Here is an 11,260-nt window from a genome sequence, read left to right on the forward strand (position 1 = left end):
GTTCATGACCGAAAAAAAAAGGTCGAAAGTTGTACAAGAAAAAAAAAGGAAACTAAGAAAGGTATATCATTTTTAAATTCTTAAGTGTTTAAACTCCCAAATCAGAAAAGCAAACAATTAAGGGGAAAAAATAACCATTTTTTTATGGAAAAAATATTGGTATGGTGCAATAAAATGGGTATAGGGAAAAAAATTTTACTGCTATCGTATCAGTCCAAAACGCAACCTACGTTTTACTCTTTTTTTAAAATTTTTTTTATGGGCAAATTAAACAAACTCAACCTGCATTTTAGTTTTTTTAAAAGTTTTGCAAAAAAAATTTTATTTCGTTTCAGTCCAAACGCAGCCTGCGTTTAGTGGATGGGGTAAGACTTCATGTTGTTTTTAAACAACAAAACGCAGCTTGCATTTTTGGTTGTATCAGCTTTTTGTTTTTGGAGAAACAAAACGCAGGTTGCGTTTTTATCGTGTCTGAAATATTTTTTCGAAAGTTTAAAAACGTAGGTTACGTTTTGTTTTAAAAAATATTTTAATCAAGGGTCTTGCCTATGAATACGAAGCAGATTCATTCGGAGGCCTCACTTCACCTCACTTCTACTCCTACTATTCTTCTTTCTTGCACATATGTGTTATAGTTCTGAATTTTTTTGGCAGTTAGTTGTGTCAAAAAATTCGAGTTAAGTGAGGTTGAAGTTATGGAAGGTATTATCAACTTGCGAGTGTATTACGGCGGTGAAACTATATCAAGCACACACGAAGGAGTGATTTTTATTTGTGAATGTCCGTTGTAATTTGCTATTCCATGCACTGATGCACCATGAGTTTTGTAGAGTTGCAAAATGGTCTTTGTGATAACATACAGAGTCACATTTTGAAAAGGGTGAGCAAAATTTTATATAGTAATTCTGTACAAGTATTTGGTGGACTGATACAGTTTCAAATAATGTCCATCACTGACGACGCAAGTACATCAGATGTTCTGTATTTATCAACAAACCCGATTTTACGTGCCGATAATAGAGCTGTACGTTGAATTTGAATAGCATTCCGGGTTGGACGCGGTTGGCGAGGAGGTTAATGTTAACGAGTTCGGGGATATATTTTGGGAAGAAGATAACAACGACAGCAAAGAGGAGTTCGAAGCCAACTATGAAGTTGATGATGAAAACGATGACAGAAACCTGGCGGGCAATCCAGTTGTGCAAAATGAAGCGGATTCGATTGTAAGCCGGCACCCCTTTGGTGTTCCCTCTTTTATGAGGACTTTGGATCTTGAAGTCATGCATGCCCCGGAATTTTCTGAGTATGCGAATATGGGTATGTTACCATTATTAATTCAAGTAACCATTAGTGTCTATTTTATTTGCCTTGTTTGACTGATGATGGTGCGCATGTCGTAGGTGAAGGCAACGTTACGGCGGAAGATGGTGAATTTAGTGTCAGAATGGAGTTTGGCTCTAGAAAGTCAGTGATATATGCAATCAAAAGCTAGACTATCTCTAGAGGAGTTGATTACACTGTGTATGAGTTTGAGCTGCAAAAATTCTATGCGAAATGCAAGGGTTATGGTGATGGGTGCGATTGGCTTATCCGAGCTAGCTTGATTCGAAAGAAAGGTTGTTGGGAGATTAGAAGATACAATGGCAAACACACGTGCACCATGGGTTCGATTTCACAAGATCATGCCAAGTTGGACTCAGAAACAATTGCAGATGCTATTAGGCCGTTAGTCGAAGCAGACCCGTCGATGAAGGTGAAGTCTATTATTGCAGAAGTCCAATCCAGGTCCAACTACACTGTTAGTTACCGCAAGGCTTGGTTGGCAAAGCAGAAAGCCATCGCAAAAGTTTTCGGTGATTGAAAAGTTTTTTACCAGACTCTGCCAGTATGGTTGAAGGCAATGACTGCGAAGATGCCAAAGTCTCGTGTTCAAATAAAGACGCTCCCCATTTACTATAAGTGAGGAGGTTCAAAGTGTCAAAGTTCTCCATCGTGTTTTATGGAGCTTCTATCCGTGTATAGTAGCATTCAGACACTGCAAGCCACTAGTGCAGGTTGATGGCACACACCTGTACGAAAAATATAAAGGTGCACTTCTAGTTGCTGTTGCACAAGATGAGAACCAAAACATTGTGCCCATTACATTTGTGATAGCCGAGGGTGAGACGGCAGACACGTGGGAGTTTTTTCTAACCAATTTGCGGAGATATGTTGTTACCATTGATGGCGTGGGCATTATTTTTGACCACCATAACTCTATTGACGCAGCAATAGCTCGCAGTAACGGTGCATTGTCACCACCAAGAGCGTGGCACATGTTCTGCATCATACACATCGGATCCAACTTCTTAAAGAGGTTTAAAGCTCCGTATTTGCATAAACTCGTAGTTAACACAGGTATTTGATTTCGCTGTTGTGGTCTTATTCATAGTAATTTCCTGGCATTTGCTTATGATTCAATGGTTTGTCCAACAGGCTATTCTAGGACAGAACATGAGTACAACAAAAACTACCAATGGCTTAAAGAGTAGGGTGAGGTATATACTCAATGGTGCGATGAGATCGGTGTTCAGAGATGGGTGTTGGCATTCGACGGGGGTCATCGTTGGAGACATGATGACAAACTTGGTAGAGTGCATAAATTCTGTCCTAAATGGTGCACGCAATCTCCCTATGACTGCCATTGTTAGGTCTACTTTCTATCGGCTAAATGAATTGTTTACTCGAAAGAGCGCCGAGGCTCATGAGCGTGTCCGTGTCCGCAATGAATTCACGTATTCAAAATTTGCTACCAAACGAGTTGAAGAAAGCTTTCGACGTGCAGGAAATATTGTCATCAATCGGATCGACAGGCGCAACGAGATGTTTGAGGTTCACAAAATGCAAGATAGTTCTATTTACACTGTCAACCTTGCACAATGACACTGCGACTTTGGCCATTTCCAGGTCGAGCGACTCCCATGTTGCCACGTTCTTGCATGTTGCACTAACCGGCATCTTGATTGGCAAGTATATGTGCATGACGTGTACAAGATGTCTGAAATTTGCAAGGTGTACAGAGGCGAGTTTGTTTCGATGGGTGACCCATCTACGTGGGATAGATATGAAGGAGCTAAGGTGATCCACAATTGGACATTGAGGCGCACGACAAAAGGAAGACCGAAGTCAACCCGCTACTTGAATGAGATGGATTCGTGAGACATGCATGGTCCTCGCCGGTATACTATGTGTGGATGGAAGGGACATAGCCGTAGCCGATGTCATCAGCGCGCTGGTCCAAGTTTCACTGGAGGTCAATAGTGGTTGCTCTTTTATGTAACTTTTTATGTAACTTCATTATCTATTTTAGATTAGTGTGTATGCTTTCTATGTTATTGCATAGTTTAGTTATGTATGCGTTAAATAATGAATAATAAATAAATATGTAGATTAAAAGTGCAACAGGTTAATCTTAAACAGAGTTATACGAGAACAAAGCCAAGTATAGAATAAGAATACGAGTACAAATCATTCTACAACACTGAAAACGAAGCTAAACTCAAAGAGTACAACATAAACTACAATGATCTACTTCCTCGGTGCCTTCTTCAAAAACAACGAAGGCACGTATTTATCTGGTGGCGCAATTTGTGTCTGTAATTATAAGGATGACCCTGAGACACTCCATGGTCCATTCCACCGCCACCATCAGAAGACATTAGGCCAACTCGCACCACCAGTGTCGTACAAACTGGAATCACTCATCCCTGAGCACTCGCTCCACCATATTCATACCAGTGCTGAACGTCATGTCCCAACTGTCCCTCTTCCTGCAGTGGGTATTCATTCAAATCAAACAACTCTGTGCGAGGTGGTGCGGAGGGACGGGGATGATCTACATGGCCCGTTGATCAATCCATGTCGAAGTCACTTAAATGACCTAATGTGGCGCGACGACCAACTGACTGATGAGAAGCAGTAGGCGCATGCAGCTCTGGAAATGGATGATCTGTATCTCTTAGGGGGAGAGATACCTGAAACCCTTGGTCATAGGCCGGTGCCTGGAATTGCTGCTCATCAGGGGGATTCTGCTCCTGAGGTCCAGCTGGTTCTTCCTGTTGTTCCTGTGGTTCATTCACGTCAGCCTCGCCACCTGCAGCTCTATCTGACAGTCACAGGTGACCCCCACACTACTGTGTATACCAGTCGTAGTATCCTCTCTCCCCAATCATGGTTCTGTGGACCTATCAACCGCCTGCAATGATCACGACCAAGGTCGAATGCCGGTCCTGGTGAAAGTTGTTGTAGACCGAACTATCGTCTAACTCGGTCTGTCGAGTGCCACTCTACACACTCGAATGACAGTAATGATGAATGTGTGGAGCACATAAACAAATGGACAGCGAGGTCACCTGGAACCCCCACTCCCATATACGACCGCCATATAAATTGCACATAAGTACCCACGATGCCGATAAGTAAAATTATTATTCTAAATAAGCAGCTTAAGATAAATTGTTAAAACTTACATCGTCGACTCCCATGTCATCGAGTCCTCGCCTAAAATGTGCAGTAGGCTTCCGTATGTATCTTGTATTCCGGCCCCAATGACTCCACCTAAACAAAATTAAAGCAATTGCAATAAGAACAACAACAGCAATAATAATAATAATAATAATAATAATAATAATAATAATAATATTAACAACAACAACAACAACAATAATAAAAACAGCTAAAAAGAATACCGTCGCGCAAGTGGAACCCCAACATCGACGAGGTGATCGCGGGGAATAGGCGCCAGGAACGGCATACGCTCCCATGCCCACACAAATAGTAGTATGAGTGGCCCATCCATCTCTTTACAGTTGAATCGGGATGCACGATACAACGATCTGTATAAGTGTGCTAGACTGGCTGCTCCCCAACTGTATCCTAAAATCCAGTGAAAATTCTGAAGTAGAGGCAGAAACTTTAAGTTCAATGAAGTGGTCGACTTATCCGAAAACACAACCATTCCGAGCATGTAGAAAATGTGAGTTCGGACATACCGCTCAACAGACTCCTGCGTATCACACGGCTAGATGTCTTTGCACCACCGGACCCATGCCATATTAACCTTACCCAATACGTGATCTTGCGGACCAGACTCCTGACCAAAACATGCTAGCATTTCTCTACCAAAAACTGGTGACTGCTATCTGATCTACCCGTAACAGGCTCTCCATTAACCGGGAGGCCAAGAATATAAGTCACAGAATGGCCTCTCATTTCGCCTACTCACGAAACGTGTTGAAACCCAGTAAGTACTAGTAATGTTGCAGCTACCTCGTTAAAAGTCTTTGACGGATCTAATTTTTTGGGCAACAAATTTCTAATAACCTGCAAAAAAGAATATAATAATTAAAATAATCACAACGACGTTACTCATGGTAGTAATTATTATAACAAGGTTACTAATAATACTAATAACAATAATAATTACAATATAATAACGATATAATAATAATAATAATAACAACAATAATGCAAGTAATAATAATAATAATGACGTTACTCATGATAACAATAATAATAATAATAAAATTATTAAACAGTTTTCTTTATTTTAATTAACTATACAGTATTATATTATTATTATTATCGTAAGAGCTAATAATAAATTATTATGAATTAATAAAAATATTGTTAAACAATATTTTTTATTTTAATTTATTACACAGAAATGTTAATCATATAAAAATTAATACTAAATTATTAAAAATAATAAAAAATTTCTAAACAGTATCATTATTATAATTTAGGGCAAAAAATATATATAAGCCAAGGGTAGCCAGATATTATGTGAATCCGCTAAGTTAAAAATTGATTCATCAATCAACCAAAGCACTTCTCTATACAATTCGAACTAGCTTAGTTCGAATTGCATTTGTATATAATTCGAACCGAATCAACTCGAATTACTTGGCAAAATTCAACTAATTTCAACCAGGTTGGTTCGAACTCAAAACATACATAATTCGAACTAGATGAGTTCAAATTATATAGTGGAAGATTTCCAAAGTAATTCTAACCAAGTAGGTTCGAATTAGTAATTAATAATTCGAACCAGGCTGGTTCGAATTAGTTAGGACCAAACCTGTATATATATGGTGTGAACGTAAGTTGCTCTCATTAGAGGGATAAGATGGCTACTGAGGAGAGTTTCGTAGTGTTGGTTCACCCAAGAGGATCCATTAAGAGGAAAACTCGTTCCGGTGTGAAGTTTACTGATAAGGATCCTCTATGTATGATCGTCAGGCCTACGACGAGGTATGAGGACCTTGTTAGCTCTGTACTGCTGAAACTTGGTCTCGAAGGTGTGAAACAGGTTAAGAAGTTTTTCTACCGCATTCCAATCACGGTGTTCCAAGAAACCGTTAAGTATGATTGTTTCACGATCGGGAGTGATGAGGACTTACAGGTCATGTTCCATTGTCGCCGGCAGTTTCCAGAGGTGAGGACACCAGAACTGTTGGCAAAATTAGTTGACGTGGTATCCAGTTCGGGGGGTTCGAACCGGAATACCACCACTTTAGCCACGGTAGCCGGTTCTAGCTCCAGACCTGCCGTTGCTTCTTCCTCCGTCCCTGCGTACGAGCCACCCGTCCAACCTGTTGCCTCCCCTTCGTTCGCTGTTGATCTCAACGGCAGTGTAGGCGATGAGGTCGGAACAGGAGAATTTCCGTGAACCTCTTTACAGTGTGCTGCACCGGCTGGGGTTGGAGATGAATTTTTGGATGATCCAGAGGACGATGATGTCGAGTCGGATATGATTGCTGATGACAGTGGCGATGATGTCGGAGCAAGTGAGCCTGCTGGGGCGGGCGGTGGTTCTAGCTCTGGCACACAGCAGTACCCTCCATATTTTTTCTCTTTGGACTTGGATGCCATGAGGCAGGAGGTGGTTCCTGGGCAGCCGGCTGGATTTGGCGCTAGAGATAGTGAAGGGTCTGCAGGTCTGACAGAGTTTCAGGTTGGTCAGCAATTTCAGGATAAAGATGAGGCCCTGTTAAGTGTGAAGACTTACGGCATCCGTCGAGGGATACAGTACAAGGTCGTGGAGTCTGACTATCGCCGGTATGTGGGTAAGTGTTCTGAGTTCGGGAATGGGTGCACATGGTTGATTCGCCTGAGTCTCTGATAGCGCAAGGGCCTTTGGGAAGTCAAACGCTACAACGGACCGCATATGTGTCTCACCACCTCCATATCCAGCGACCACAGGAGTTTAGATTACCATGTGATATCGGCATTTATTATGCCAATGGTTAGGGATGATGCATCCGTCAGCATCAAGGTGCTCCTAAATGCCACCGCCGCACACTTTGGGTTTAGGCCGACGTACAGGAGGGTCTGGTTGGCCAAGCAGAAGGCTGTTGCCCTCATCTATGGTGACTGGAATGAGTTGTACAACGAGCTCCCAATGTGGGTGTTAGGAGTCCAGTTGACGATGCTTGGTACTGTTGGAGTCCTTAGGACGAGTCCTGTTCGTGTAGGTGCACAGCTAGACGAGTCTCAAGCTTATTTTCATAGACTATTCTGGACGTTTCCACCGTGTATTGAGGCATTCCGTCATTGCAAGCCCCTAGTTAGTATTGACGGCACCCAACTCTATGGCAAGTATGGGGAACGTTGCTTGTCGCGATTGCACAGGACGGGAACTCCAACATACTCCCTGTGGCATTCGCATTAGTCGAGGGTGAGAATGCTGAGTCGTGGGCCTTCTTTTTCTCCCACCTGCGTGAGCATGTGACACCGCAGCCTGGTCTGCTGGTTATATTGGACAGGCATAACGGCATCAAGGCCGCGCTTGAGGCTCCTGACGGAGGATGGTTACCTCCGTCTGCATACCGCACATTCTGCATTCGACATGTAGCGGCAAATTTCGCCCTAACCTTCAAGGGCAAAGACGCAAGGAGGCTACTTGTGAATGCGGCGTACGCTAAGACCGAGGTCGAGTTCCATTACTGGTTTGATATTCTGAGGGTCTGATGACCCGGCAATGTGTGAATGGGTGAACCGGATTGAGTATTCATTATGGACACAGCATTGTGATGAGGGGCGTAGATTCGGACACATGACTAAGAATATCTCTGAGTGTATGAACTCAATCCTCAAGGGTGTCAGAAACTTTCCTGTGTGCTCGCTAGTGAAGGCAACATACGGAAGGTTGGCCGAATTATTTGTTCGCAAAAGGAGAGAAGCTGAGGCGTAGCAGGGAACCGGACAACAATTTAGTCAGCACTTGGTGAAGTGTATAGAGGCCAACTTGAAGACGGCTAGGTGCTTCACGGTGACTTTGTATGACAGGGATAACTCCGAGTTCACCGTCGCAGAGACGACTCTTACTGATTCTTTCTCACTGGGTAGCTATAGAGTCTCGCTTGCATCTCAGACATGTGACTGCGGATACTTCCAGGCACTTCATTTCCCGTGTCCCCACGCACTGGCATGCTGTGCCTACTCATGGCTTACATGGGAGCCTTACGTCCACCAGCTGTATCGTCTTAATTCGGTCTTCAGTGTGTATCGGATGGGTTTCACACCTCCCATTTCGGAGGGTTTCTGGCCACCATATGACGGGCCGACTGTCATCCCAGTCCCGAATAAGAGGCGTGCAAGAGAGGGTCGTCCGACGTCCACTCGGATACGGACCAATATGGACGAGGCAGACCCGAACCGGCCAAAGAGATGTGGGCTTTGTCGGCAACCCGGCCACACACGTCGGAGTTGCCCACAGCTCCGAGGAGCAGAGCACACACGGGGACATGATTAGGTGTATTGCTAGCTTTGGTACTTTTGTTATTTCAATTTCGCGTTTAGATTCCAGTATTATCGGTTTTCTTACTTGTAGTTGGTAAGTGATAAAATTTGTTACTTGTTAGTGCGATGTACTGTGAATGGGATCATAATTGATGAATATGTTTTGTTTCCGGAGTTTTAAACGAAATGTATTTTGAATGCACACCGGAATAACAAACTCTACGAGTTAAATTAAGACATGAGGCAGAAACTATGCTAGTAACAGAAATTAGTATGGAACGAATTGTGAGTAATTCGAACAACCTGGTTCGAATTACTTTTTGATGCAATTTGACAGTAATTCGAACCAACTCGGTTCGAATTACTTGGGGAGTGGTTCACGTATGTAATTCGAACCAAACTAGTTCGAATTATGCTAGTTGTAGTTCGAACCAAGTTGGTTTGATTTATTTGTTATTGTAGTTTAAACCAAGGTAGTTCAAATTACATAATAATGTGCTTTGACTGATTCGTGAAGCAATTTTCATTTTGGCTGATTCATGTAATTTTTTTGCTCCCTTAACTTATTTCTGTTTTTTGCCCTATAATTTATTACACAATACGATTATTAACATAAAAGTTAATAATAATTTATTAAAAATAAATAAAATTTTTTATAAAATAATACAAAAAATATAAAACAATATTATTTATTATTAGAAAATAATAATAATAATTTATTATTATTGTCTTCTACAGTATTTTACAAAATTAACAACATAGATTATAACATTTTTTTCTCGAGACTTAATCCTAATATTAATAATAACAAGAACAATGTCACTAATAAAAACAATAATAACAATAACAATAATAATAATAATAATAATGATTAGTTAAAATATAAATATATAAAATAAAAATAAATATATTTATTTATTAATCATAAAATAAAAAAAATTTACCCATTGAAAACGATCCGGATATTCAATAATGTGTTCTTCTGATTTGGTAAAATTACGAACCATTTTTTCTTCCTTCACCATATACTTTTTCTTCAACCACACTTGCTTCACTCTTGCTTCTTCACTCTCGTTTCACTCTTCTACGATAAAGTTTTTTCGTCCTTGCTTCTCCTGTGTTTTGATTTTGGTTTTTATAAGCTGAATTCACCACTCTCCATGACACATATCATATAGTTTGGGAGGCTGCCAAACACTGTGCTTTGCTCTGCACGGCTGATAAACGCAACCTGCGTTTTGGCTTCTCCAATGCTAGTCAACAACTGCTCCTGTGTGCATATGAGAGACACCGAGACACGTTTCGCAGGCTACATTTTGCAGCATGTTAGCATGTTACATTTTGTTAGTCTTCGTCTCACCTAAAACGTAACTTGCGTTTTGTAATTTCTACGTTAACAACTTTATATTTGTGCATAACACGCTATATATCAATTTATCAGAATTTTACCATTTTTATATCTATTTCTAAATTAATTTCTGAAAAATGAACCCATGACAAAAAAAAAATTTGAAACTCGGTTGTATAATTTTTTGTTGTGACTAAACTCGATTGTATAATTTGAAATAGATCAAAGATTTTTACAATTTTTTTTCACCCAGTATATATATCGGTGGCAACTATAACTAAATCTTTGTACACTGAACTTCCTAAAGGACACGAGTCTTAGTCAAAAACATTTCTCCATACTTACTATCAAATTTTGGACTATATGGAAGAGTGCTAGCGAGAGAGGTGTGGGTACATGATATGTCTTTTAATTGTATGAACAAAAACAGACTGAAGAAATAGATACAAACCACATTGACTAGGAAATAATTGCATTATGTAGTGAACAATTAGACTTAGTTATTTTGTAAGAAATTTTACTCAATTTTTAATTATTTTTATAATTAAAAATTTTATAATCAATTTTTTATATGTATTAAAAAATTTTAATTAGATTATTTTTTACTATTTTCTTAAATTTAAATATTTAATTTTTATTTAATGTATAATAAATTATAAAATATTATACAAACCTCGTGTTTTTATATTAAGGGTTTTTTTTGCCTCAAATATATAACAAGTAACCAAATTTTCATTCACAATCATTCACAACTAATTTTTTAAATAATATTATTTGAGACTATCATATAAATTTTCTTGGCAGTCTAGTTTCAACTGGATTTTTTTATATTTAAATAAATTAAATATATTGTTTATCAAAATCTATAATGACTTAAGGCACATATATCTCGAATATTTAATCTTTTAAATATAATTCTACAAAAATTAAATATATTCTGGGTGCACCCAACATAAATCGAACAAAATATAGGCATAATAAATTTTATGCCACTACTCTGAAATAATTAAATCTAACCATTATTAGTGTAATTTTGTGAATATTCAAAAATGCATTGTGCTTGTATAGAATACTCCATTTGAGACTTTGTGTACTCTTTGTACTTATTCGAAAAAGTAAAAAACATTTGAA

At 39.5% G+C, this 11,260-nt stretch overlaps 1 protein-coding gene across 1 annotated transcript; it reads left to right on the forward strand.

Annotated features, from left to right (window-relative positions):
• Positions 1 to 6,166: 6,166 nt before the first annotated feature.
• On the forward strand, positions 6,167 to 8,010 carry LOC107471055 (uncharacterized). Its single transcript, XM_021134090.2, has 4 exons — positions 6,167 to 6,673; positions 6,722 to 7,098; positions 7,291 to 7,582; positions 7,672 to 8,010. The coding sequence occupies exons 1-4, from the start codon at positions 6,167 to 6,169 to the stop codon at positions 8,008 to 8,010; spliced, it is 1,515 nt and encodes a 504-aa protein (XP_020989749.2).
• The last annotated feature ends 3,250 nt before the right edge of the window (positions 8,011 to 11,260 follow it).

Source organism: Arachis duranensis, chromosome 10 (assembly GCF_000817695.3).
Source record: "Arachis duranensis cultivar V14167 chromosome 10, aradu.V14167.gnm2.J7QH, whole genome shotgun sequence".
NCBI classification, from domain to species: Eukaryota; Viridiplantae; Streptophyta; class Magnoliopsida; order Fabales; family Fabaceae; genus Arachis; species Arachis duranensis.

What these genes read in the sequence shown, in the direction of transcription:
- LOC107471055 (XM_021134090.2), top strand. Translation starts at nt 6,167, where the DNA reads ATGGCTACTGAGGAGAGTTTCGTAGTGTTGGTTCACCCAAGAGGATCC. An exon ending in CTGTTGATCTCAACGGCAGT is followed by an intron (nt 6,674 to 6,721) that starts GTAGGCGATGAG and finishes ACCTCTTTACAG; the next exon opens with TGTGCTGCACCGGCTGGGGT. An exon ending in CGTTTCCACCGTGTATTGAG is followed by an intron (nt 7,583 to 7,671) that starts GCATTCCGTCAT and finishes GCGATTGCACAG; the next exon opens with GACGGGAACTCCAACATACT.